Genomic DNA, 10995 nt, shown 5'->3' with positions numbered 1-10995 from the left:
AATGAGCTTTAGCTTTGTGTGAGGATGTAAGCCTTGTCGGAGTAAGAGCAGTTCTGGTCCCAGGTACAAAACAGAATTGCAACTATCAATAACATATAACATAACAGCATTTAACAGTTTAAGCATTTACATATGCCTTGCAACTATGAAGCTGCTGTGAAGAGGCTGCCAAAACCCTGCCCAGGAGCAGAAGGGAGACTAGGACCTTCCAGATCTGATGTTCAGGAAGGAAGCTCAAGATCTCTCACAAGTATGAGCTCTAAGCTGCCTTCCACGAGTTCTTTTCACTCAGGAGCATCAGCAACATTTGATGAAGGGAACACAGAATTTGCAGGCCTTTGTTTAAGCCATTTACAACTGCCAAGACATTGAACTCTGTGCAGACCACATCTCTGTTCAGCAGTGCCACATCCTCGTCTAAGAAGCCAATACATCAGCTTACGCTACCCCTGTGTAGAGTTCTGTCCACAGCCAGGAACAGCAGCAGCGATCAGAAATTCTTTGGAAGGGTTCAGCTCACCACCTTGTAAAACCAGGAACTTGCTGACATAACAGAGCTTTTCTGCAGATTCAGATCCCAAACCTTGATTTACGAGAAAGCCTTCAATTCCTTATAGGGTTCAGTATTTTGTTACTGAAAACATAATCAATATAATATTATAATATAATGTCAATAATAACTCTATTCTCAGTATTGTTTTATTTTATTGAAACAACATACAGCTTACCCACTCTTCATCTGAGGGTAAAGGATGATATTATTTACCCAGGAAGTGGATGATGAGACAGAGAACTCTGAGAAAACAAACAATGCAATCCCTGCAGGCCTCAAGATAGTGATTTAAAGACAAAAGTACTCCTTATTCACTGATTTCATCCCTCTATCAGAGAGCAGGGCAAACATATCCAAACAGATTCAGAAGTTACGGTAAATTTATGTGTCAAATCATATTTCATGCAGAAATTGTAAATGCATAAATACAAATGAAAACATTGTCTAAAACATTTCACAGCATACTGTAATTTAAGAGCAAACTTTGCATTCTAACTACCCAGTTAGAAAAAAATCCAGTTTCATTGTTATGCAATTAGTTGGCAAAGCAAATATTGACAAGCTTAACCTGAACAGACTTAGAAACAAGTAAGAACTCCATAATTAAAATATATTCTTTTGCTACACTTTGTCATAAAGAGATGGACTTCTTCTTACTTCTTTCTTCTTAACATGGATTTCTCATAAAAGGTAGAGCTTTCTAGGAGGCCATCATTAAGGTCTTTGCCATTTCCCTTTTTAGGTTCACAGTGAAGGCTATTAATGTGCATCACAGTGTGTGATGTACATTAACGTGTATCACAGTGCAGGCAGTTATTTTCTCCCAACCCTCAGGTAGCTCTGAGAAGCAAGCCACCATTTCACCCTCAAGTTATCCATTTCATTTAATACTTTCAAAATAACATTTTTAGTACATGCACTTTTTCATGAAGCACTTTTTCTGGCTCTCAACCTCATAAAGACTTCTGGGATTTGCTGGTTTGGTTTGCTTGTATTTTTTTTTCTTTTCTTTTTTGGTTTTCTCTTTTGGTTGCTTAAGCCATACACTGAACTTGGGTGTTACCATATGAGCTAACTCCTTCTGTATTCATGAATGGACATGCTTGCTTTTCCCTGAGTTATCCTGAAGTCACTTTCTTAGACTAACCAGACCTACCTAATCTCCCTGTGGAGATACAACTTGTATCAGCTTTGCTCTCACTGTAATAGCTGATATCAATTCCCAGACACTGTATTTTCACAAGGCTGAACAACAACACTTCTCTGGCTGCTGCCAGCATACACAAAGCTGTGCCCACACAAACACTTCTACACTCTGTTAGGAGGGCTCTGGAAAAGAGCTGGTGATCAAGCAGCCCATTTTTCACTCTTCCCCTCTCCGCACAATCCTAAGAAATTTCTCTGCTTCTTATCCAGCAATGCCTCTTCCAGGAGAGACTAAGTCACTTAAAGACTGTATGACACTTCACAGAGGCCCAAAATATCATCACAGAACAAAGCAAGGCCTCTCTGCTTCCCACTCTTTGATAGCACTTTGTTTTCAAAAAAGCACATCTGGGGAAGTTTACATCCCATTAGATAATCAATTTCCCTTCTTTGCTTAGTTTATCAAGGCCTGCTGTGTCCCAGATTCTATCATCTTTGCATTGAGAACATTCTCTTCCCTTTTGCAATGAGCACCTTTGGTTTACTGTGCCCTGCACAAGTGATCTAGCAGGACAGACCATTCACATCACAAGTATTCACAGAATTGCCAACATCTATCATTAAAAGGAAAATCTGTGGCCTCAATGCAGGCAAAATGTCTGTAATCACCTGAAGACAAATTACCTCAGTCTTCCAGAAAAAGGCTGAAACTTCCAGGTTACTTATTAATTTACTCTCAATAACTTACAGAAAAAGTCCCCCAGGTTTGTACAGTCACCTCAGATAAACTCTAGCATGGAGAATCCATGAATCTGCACATTTTTGCTCCAACAGTCACACAGCACAGATACAAACATACCAATGTTAGTTTCTTCATACACAGTTTTGCTCTTGTCCACTAAGGAAGAACTCCAACACTTCTCTGAGTGCATTTACAGTAAAGTTCACATGAATTCTACAAAGGCAAATAAAAGCAGCTTCAAAGAACAGCACTCCATACATACCAGGTAGATGCTGGATTACCAGGAAAGAGGAAAAAAAATATCAGAAATTCTGGATGAAATGAAATTAAGCCCAGAACATGAGTAGTAAGATACATGCTTTGAAAATCTGGTAAGGCTATCATTGCCATACTGCCTCAAGTACAGACAGATACATGGTCACTGTAACATCATTCTTAACATGGATGAGCTTTTTCTGTAGGAGATGCTGCTGATTTGAAATAGTGGATGTTTCAGCACCTGTGATACCCTAAATAGAAGTGAGAATCCACAGAGAAAGGGAGGAATTCTTTGCCTAGTCCTTCACAGCTCATATCCACTTCTGAAGTATATTACTACTAAAAGAAGTACAAGTACACAACAGGATTTAGTTCAATCACTCCGATGTAATAATGTCAAGGATTTCATCTTCGCTTTGTGCCCCCAAAGCCTGCAAAATAAAAAAAATTTAAAAAAAGTCAGCTCCACCACAGCCTTTCCATTGAACTCTCTAGTTCTAAAAAGGCTAAAGGTGGCAAGGGAGACGAGGTAAACTTATTCACATGAAGCAGAACAGCAAACAACTGTGGGCTGACTGGCCTGGAAACTATTCTGTTCTTGCAGATTAAACAACCTGCATTCTACAGAGAACATGTCTGTGCACGTTTGCTGGAGAAGGGTATTCAGAGTGCACATCAGAAGGGAGAGCCTTAAACTAATGCACCTTGCCAGTGAAGACAAGCCCAATGCTGGTGGTGCCATGCCCACCACAGGCCTGTGGGGAATTTAATGCTCCACAATGCTGCCCTACTTCCATAGGGAATGGAAGGAAGGGACATCATTACATGCCTTCTACACCAACTGGTAAAATAAAATAAGGATGCTCGTTGAACTGCAACTAACATCTGCATGTTTTTGATAGGTCAAAGTCTCTTGAGCTTCAGGAAATTAAAAGGTGTTTTGCCTTACCAGAAGCAGTTCTTGACCCTGAACTGCTGCCTTCTGTGGAATTCCTTGAGTGCCCATGCATAGGAGGTACAGCTGTGGGATCTGTCCACATACTGTGATATGAGGAACGTGGCTGTGCTCTGGCATGAAACAGAGTAGAAGGAAGGCTTCATTAGTGACCTTCAGGAAAATTAAGATACCATTCCAAACAAGAGAACTGCACCTCCAAGGGAAAACTAAGTAGTTATTTCAAAGCCAGAAATATTCCTATGTATTTAACACACTGAAAGCAAGAACATCCAGTGCTGTGATATCATAATCTGTAGACTTTCAAAAGGAAGTTAAGCTTTATTCTTCAGAATAAGGAATTCTAACAATTGCAAATGAGGAAATTTTTCTCTCTGAAATTTTGACCTTAGATTCTGTCAGACAAGAAAGAAGCTTGAAATCTGAAGTTTAAATGCATTTTGGCATCCCAGCCATGTTTGGCAAGAAAAAACATCCTTCTGTTAACTATTTTGAAAAGGTCGTATCAGTAACACTAACATATCATGGTCTTTGACTCACTCACTTAAAATTACTTGCTTCCATGGATATGGAATTTCCTGCTGTTGAAATTTACAAACAGCTCTCTCACACTTCCTGGCACCAGCATTTTGAGGCACATAATTTCAAAAGCCTAAGAAGCTAAATTAAATAATAGTGGACCAAAGACTGTTTTAAATAAAAAGAAGCCCAAGTTAGGAAGCTTGTTTATGTATTTGGTCTTACTCAGTTATATCTCTAATCTTGAACAATAATTTGTGGCTACTGAAATGGGGGAGTGTATAGAAATCATGGAACTAATCTCTATGTAGATACTACATAAATATAATGTCTCAACACAGGAGTCATGTATTTGAGCCTTAAGAAATACCAGGTCAATAAAGACTTTAACACATTATACCTAAGAAAAAAATCTTAGCAGAATTAATATAAGGCTTCTGTTATTAAAAATAGCCCCCAACTTTACAATGCAGATGCTTAGCACACTCCTGTCCATATATTTTACTCTCTAATCTGTTACATTTCTACAGAAATACACTTGATACATAGTCAAGTTATTTGACAGAGAAAATTGCTTAGGCTCTTAAGAGTCCCTGCAGGTATCTCATACTTTCTCCAGTGAAGCCTAAAATGGCAGCAACTGCTCTCTTTAAACTGTTAATCTAAAAATGATGCATTCTAAATGTCTAAAACTCTATACCAAATATGGCCATCCAGACTTATTTTAGGAAAGATGACACTGATAGAAGAGATCCATATATAGATGATTATATGCTTAATATGACTATGTGTGTTTTAAGGCATTCTGCAGATAAATTCTTTAAATGCTCAATTTAAATTTGCAGGCCATCCTGCCAGATCAGAGGAAACAGAATGAAGTACCCCAGTCTTTCCAATTCTGCTTCAGAAACATATTTGAAATGTCTCTGGTCCTGGAGCTACAAACAGCTGCTCAAAATTCTTATAGTGGGAGGATTTTATAACTTGAATGACACAGGCCTGAAACAATGTCAATATAGTACATGGCATACCCCCTGAAAGCTTAAATACTTAAAATTTGACAGTATGCATATTTTACCTGTGACTGCCTGCCAAGTAGCCTAGCAAGCCTCCTGCTCCTAATCCAGTCCAAAATCCTGGTCCTGAACTGGTTCCATGATGGGAATAAGTTCCAAAGCTGTTGCCATCTTAAACAAAATGAAAATAAGAAGCATAAGTTAGTAACAGACTAATCCTCAGGCCAGCTGTTGCAACAAAATTCTCTCCTGTTAAAGATAATGGAAAATTGGACAACAAACTGCTCCTGATTTCAGCATAGTTTTCATCAAGCTTAACTTGAAAGTCCTCACATTTCAGAAAGCAGGAAACCTCACATAAACTAACACTATTATGAAGAGCTTTATGTTAAAAATCTGCTTCCATTTCATCTCACAACCGTGACATTTGCAAAACATGGAAAGAGTCCCTGCCTGCTGATCTATAAACAGACAAGTTAGATTAAAAATAGAAAAGGAAACGAAGAAAGAATAATCTGCTGAAGGTCACCGAGCAGGCCAGAAGCAGATGCAGAACACAAATCAAGTAGGTAACACTGCATAGTGAGCAAACCACAAAGACACAGAGCTCCTAATCTCACTAAGCACAGCTGCACAGTTTGAGTCACAGTGGCTCAGTGTAACGCTAACATTACTGGTATTGTTCCTGGTAATCCTAGTCTGGCACTTGCTATCAAAGGCCAAGCTAACTGCAATCACATTGCAAAGTTTTTCATTATGCATGAGTCACCAAGCTAGACAAATACCTTGATGAAACTGCAAGTAGGCTGTGGGGGAAGGAGAGTCACAAATTTTTTGACATGTGACCTGCGTAACACGAGGTTCTGAGTCAGAATTAATTTCTTCCGTTTAGAAAGAGAAAGAGAAAATACAAATCCAAAGCACAATAATATTCTGGTCTTGCAAAAATCATGGATGCAAGAATAAGTGCAACCACGGGCTTAACACATAAGGAAGTATAAAAAGAACTGAAGATAACATTAGGGTCTCCCTGAAACGTGCCCACCTGAACAAGTGGGCCAGAGACGATGTAGGTAAAAATCAGAAGGGCCCAGTTTGTCTTCAAACTGATACAGGTTGTTTGAAGTCACAGAAGACAAAACAATAATGAAATAATCAGTTTCAGTCTAGTCTAGACTGGATTTGGTGTTGAATTTCATTTTAAATGTGTGGAGAGAAATACAAACTCTCATTGGGATGATATACCATTAACTTATGTTGATTTAGAACTACAACAAAAAGAAATTACTTAATTTGCTGCAAAAACAATATTAATCAGAGATGAACCAACTCATTTGTTCAAAAGCACCATAACTGAACACTGACTCAGAAAACTGAGTATTTTTTTGTTGAAATATCTAGAGTAAACATTAAGAATCATGTGAAATAACTAACTGAGAGAAAGCAGAATTTAATTAAGATAGTCTAGCTAAACAAGTTTCACAGAACACATTCTGCATGTTAAGGGGATTTAAAATGAGGCAAATTAAATATTAACTGCAATATGTGAACAACATTGCTTTTCATTACTGTCCAGGTTTCCAGAGACTAATACATTCCTGGGACACATGGACATACACACTCAGATATGTGCTTCTGCCCTGCTCCCAGAATGTAAGGCAGACACCAAATGCATGAAGTAGCCTAACACTTAGAGCATTTTTAAGGTGGCTCCACATTTCAGTTTTCCTCCTTACTTTGCCTGAAATCTAAAGACAAATCATTGACATGCCTTATTAAAAACATCACAAGTTAAGCATTATATGGCTCCCAATGTGGATTTTAAGTGTCTCAGTTTTCAGCAGTCCTCAAGAAAACATTCTCAAGGCCCTGTCCTTGCTAGATTCGAGACTCCTGCAAAGAAAAATGCATTAGGGAAATTAACTGACATGGAACTGAACAGAAAAATAATGAAGATAACCCTTCATTGTTTCACCTGTGCCCAGCGTGACAGAGCTGTGTGTCATGACACCACAGTACAGCCAGTGCCATGCCCACACATGGCCATTGATGCCCACAGACAGTCTGACATAACTACATGCAAACCAATTTGCAAAGCTAACAGAAGCAGATCCCATTTAATTTTCTGGTGCAGGTACTGCTGAAAGTTTCTGCTGTGCACGCCTTGCACAAGGGTATCCAAAAGAATCACACTGCACCCTCTGTTGGCCAAGCTGTTTGAACAAAACTTGGACAAAGCATTAATAGGCATTATTAAAAGATAAACTTTTAACTAAGTAAACCTAATCCCAGAAAAAAACAAAAATTATGTAACTTGTGAGAATGTCATTTAAGTTTCAGTTCCAGCACTGTGATGTTGCTTTTTTTCCAGTGCTTGCATGTTTACAGGGTTAAATGAGTTAGTCAGATGCCAGATGAGTCATGTTTATTTCTCTGACACACTATGACGGCCTAGGAAGAGTATTTATTATGTGACAGAAGTCACCAGTTTTCTGGGAAAAGAAAAACTGCCTCTTTTCCCAGCAGCAGCCTCATCACTGCTTTTGTAATTTTCAACTTCAGATGAAAGGCCCCACATGAGATTCAGATGCTGTACCCTCTAATGACAGTTCACAGACACTGTTCTCTGCTCTGGGAACCAAATCTTTCAGCTGCTGGGACTACACCAAAGCCCTGTTAAACAGAGGACTGGTACATGATACCATCAACTCTTTGTGAATGAAATCAGGGCTGAAAGGTCGTTCTGTAAAGTTTCAGAGTGCTCCTTGGGTATGTGTTTGTTTCTGGCTGTGTAAGAACATTCTCTTTTCCAGATTACCTATGACAATTATTCTCCCTGTTATTCTGCTATTTCACAGGTGATGAAAAGAATGCTTGCAGAGCACAGGGAGGTGGCTTTTCAAAGGTTCAAAGGGCAGCCTGCCCTGAAAGCCTGTGGAAAACCAAGCCCTTATTTCCTCTTTTGAACAAAGAGCAGAATACAAAGCTGACTGTAGGCTCTGCAGCCAATTCGGCAGCTGCCTACAAATGCTGTGGTTTTAACTCTATCCCACCTTCCCTTACCACAGACAAAACAAGACAATCCTGCTTGCTCTTTTGAGTACTGTAAATGGCTCAGAGCCCTACCTGTGAAGGTGGACTTAAAACCAGGAGGAGGAGGTGCCTGCTGGCTCTGCCAGAAGGGCTGGGAGAAGCCATCACTGTCCCCAGAACTCTGCTGAGACTGCTGGTTGCTGAGGAAGAACTTGTACACTCCAAAAGCAAGAACGAGAAGAACAATTACAACAATTGCTCCAGAACCAGAATCAGAATCATCTTTCCTTGACTGGTAATAGCTAGAGCCAAAGCTTCCAGAGCTCTTCACTTTCCTTTCACCTTCCTCAGTCAGCTCTAGCCTGAACAGCAAACTACAGGAGCCTTTTAGTATGTAAGGATCATCCGGGTAATCGTAGCCTTCACAGCTCACTTCCATTTTTCCAAAACGGTAGGCATTTTCCAAGTCTGCCTTGCACTGCCACTGAAAAAAAACCCCACAATACACAGTAAAACATACTGCCCCAAAGATGAAAACACCTACCTGCTTCCCTGCATACACCCTGAAATAAAGCTGTAATTGCTAACGAAGCATCTATGGGCCATAGGTAAGAAATTACCATGTGTTTCTACATTGAAAAGGAACAGGAATTTGATATTTAAATGAATTTTAAATTCAATGACTTAAAAGACATCTTTTCATTCAGAACACTGAAGAATTACAACTCTGGAAGATTTTTTTTTCTTCACTGAACACATTTTTCAAATATCCCTTCTTGAGATATAGCAATACTTCTAAAAATGTGCTATACCCTGTACAACAGCTTCTTAATAACTGTCGTCCTGTGCAAACTCGATGGCAGCTACAAAAACATAGCATGTGAGCCTGAAATCCAGTGCACCATTGTGACTGTGTAGAAATCAAAAGAAACTGGAACAGACATTATTAGGCATCCATATGCAACACTCATCAATTATATTGGGGATTCTCTGGTTGAACACAGGTGGATTGTCAGGCTCACATTCCCTAAAGGTACCCAAACATAGAGACTTCTACTGGCATGTGACACGTATTTTGGAGAGGAAGTAAGAAAGTATTTGCTTCTAAATTAGTAATCCTGTACAGCAGTACCAACTGCCAATTTATACTTGACTGCTCTTTCCTGTATCAGTTTTAGCAATTACTTTCAGTCTTGATTCCTGGTTATCTATTGACAGGGGCCTCGGTAACAGCTGAAAGTCAAGACCATTTACTGACTAGCACTCACATCCTAGGTGCAAGTGAAAGGCAAGTCTGAAATTTAGCTTTTAAAAGGTAGAGCTGAAGTTAAGGAGATATTTAGAAGCCCTTTCCACTTGTTTCCTAACAAAAAATGGAAACTCACACAGCAATGGTAATTCAAAAGCATCCTCTGGGGTTGGCAAGAGTTTGATTTTATAAACTCAAGCATCATTTTATTTAAAACAAACAAAGGTTTGCTATGCCATCTTTTATATTAGCTCCTTCAAAGATATTTCAAACATATACCTACAGTAGTTCTGGCAAATCCAAACCTAAAAGTACTTAAGGTTAAGTTTTAGCTGCAAGAGTTCATCTATCAAAAAGCACCTGAACTGACAACCTAGCTCACTACTCTTGGCACCTTCAGAACTTACCAGCTTGGGGGAAAGTAATTCCATAAACAGTTTAACAGGTTTTAAACAGTTACCTGTACATCATGGCCATCCCATCCTTTGTTGTAACACTGAACAACCTCAGGGACACGGGAACACCCCGCAGAGCCTCCTGTGCACTGCAGCTGAGGGACTGAAGCTGTCCGCCTGGATGTTGTGTATTGTCCTCTGTGGAGGGTGAGCGCCTGAACATCCCGCAGCAGAACCTTCCCTGAAACAGGCAGCACAAAGAATCACAGAATCTATTAGGCTGGAAGGACCTCTGTGATCACTGAGTCCAACCTCGATAAAAGAACCCTACCATGTCAACCGGACCATGGCACTGAGTGACAAGCCCAGTTTTTTCCTAAACACCTCCAGGGACGGGGACTCCACCACCATCCTGGTCAGCCCGTTCCAATATTTGAGCACCCTTCCCGTGAAAAAATTCTTCCTACTGCTCGTCAGCGCCTGCGCAGGTGCACTCCTGGCTACGAGGGCCTCCTCTCAGGACAAGGCTGTCGATACGAGGGCCGAAGCCGTAAGCCTGCATCTTTACGAGACGAAGCTCTGCTAAGCATCAGACGCCCAGACGGAAACACGAGAGCTCCCCATTTCCTTCCGAGGCGGCTCTGGGCTGCTCCTCGCAGGCAACGAGCCACCACTGACCGCAGTGTGGGATAACTGCTGCGACACAAGCCGCTTTAGAGGCCCAAATCCAAACGCTTTCCCGGCGCGGACCCTTCCACAAGCCCTTCCTTCCCCGTGGTGGCCGCCGCTAAACCGGCAGCAGTGCCCGGTGCCGGGCCGCGAGGAGCTGCCACCGCGCCGGAGGAGGCGGCAGGGGCGGCTGAGGCCTCGCTGAGGCCCCCTTATCCCCGCGGGTCTCACCCGATCGGTCCCAGCCCAGCGCGGGTCCCACGGCGGCGCAGAAGAGGAGGAGCAGCGGTAGAGCGAGCGGCGCCATGGCCGCAGCGGGAGCTGTCACCCTCTGCCCGGGGGCGGTGCCCGCGCCGGAACGCGCAGCGCCCGGCGAGAAGCCCCGCCCCCGACGTGCCGTGGGGCCAATGGGCGGCGAGGGCGCGGCGCTTCCCGCGCTAGGCGAGAGGGCGGGGCTGCC

General features: G+C 41.5%; 1 protein-coding gene across 1 annotated transcript; it reads right to left on the bottom strand.

Moving 5' to 3' along the window:
• Positions 1-681: 681 nt before the first annotated feature.
• SARAF (store-operated calcium entry associated regulatory factor) lies at positions 682-10918 on the bottom strand. The gene is made up of 6 exons (XM_005517539.3): positions 10767-10918; positions 9932-10107; positions 8316-8706; positions 5252-5360; positions 3649-3767; positions 682-3130 (listed from the first exon to the last, which is right to left on the bottom strand). The coding sequence occupies exons 1-6, from the start codon at positions 10840-10842 to the stop codon at positions 3105-3107; spliced, it is 897 nt and encodes a 298-aa protein (XP_005517596.2). The 5' UTR covers positions 10843-10918; the 3' UTR covers positions 682-3104.
• Positions 10919-10995: the final 77 nt, after the last annotated feature.

The sequence above is a fragment of the Pseudopodoces humilis genome, chromosome 6 (genome assembly GCF_049639895.1).
Source record: "Pseudopodoces humilis isolate 2021_Gansu_Grassland_sample_001 chromosome 6, ASM4963989v1, whole genome shotgun sequence".
Lineage (NCBI taxonomy): Eukaryota > Metazoa > Chordata > Aves > Passeriformes > Paridae > Pseudopodoces > Pseudopodoces humilis.
The sequence above is the reverse complement of the archived record's forward strand: the minus strand, read 5'-3'. Positions and strand labels throughout refer to the sequence as shown.

Coding starts and splice junctions, on each gene's coding strand:
- SARAF (XM_005517539.3), bottom strand. CDS start 10,842: ATGGCGCCGCTCGCTCTACCGCTGCTCCTCCTCTTCTGCGCCGCCGTG. Junction 3,768..5,251: donor TACTTGGCAGGCAGTCACAG/GTAAAATATGCA, acceptor GTTTCATGCCAG/AGCACAGCCACGTTCCTCAT. Junction 3,131..3,648: donor AGGGTCAAGAACTGCTTCTG/GTAAGGCAAAAC, acceptor TTTATTTTGCAG/GCTTTGGGGGCACAAAGCGA.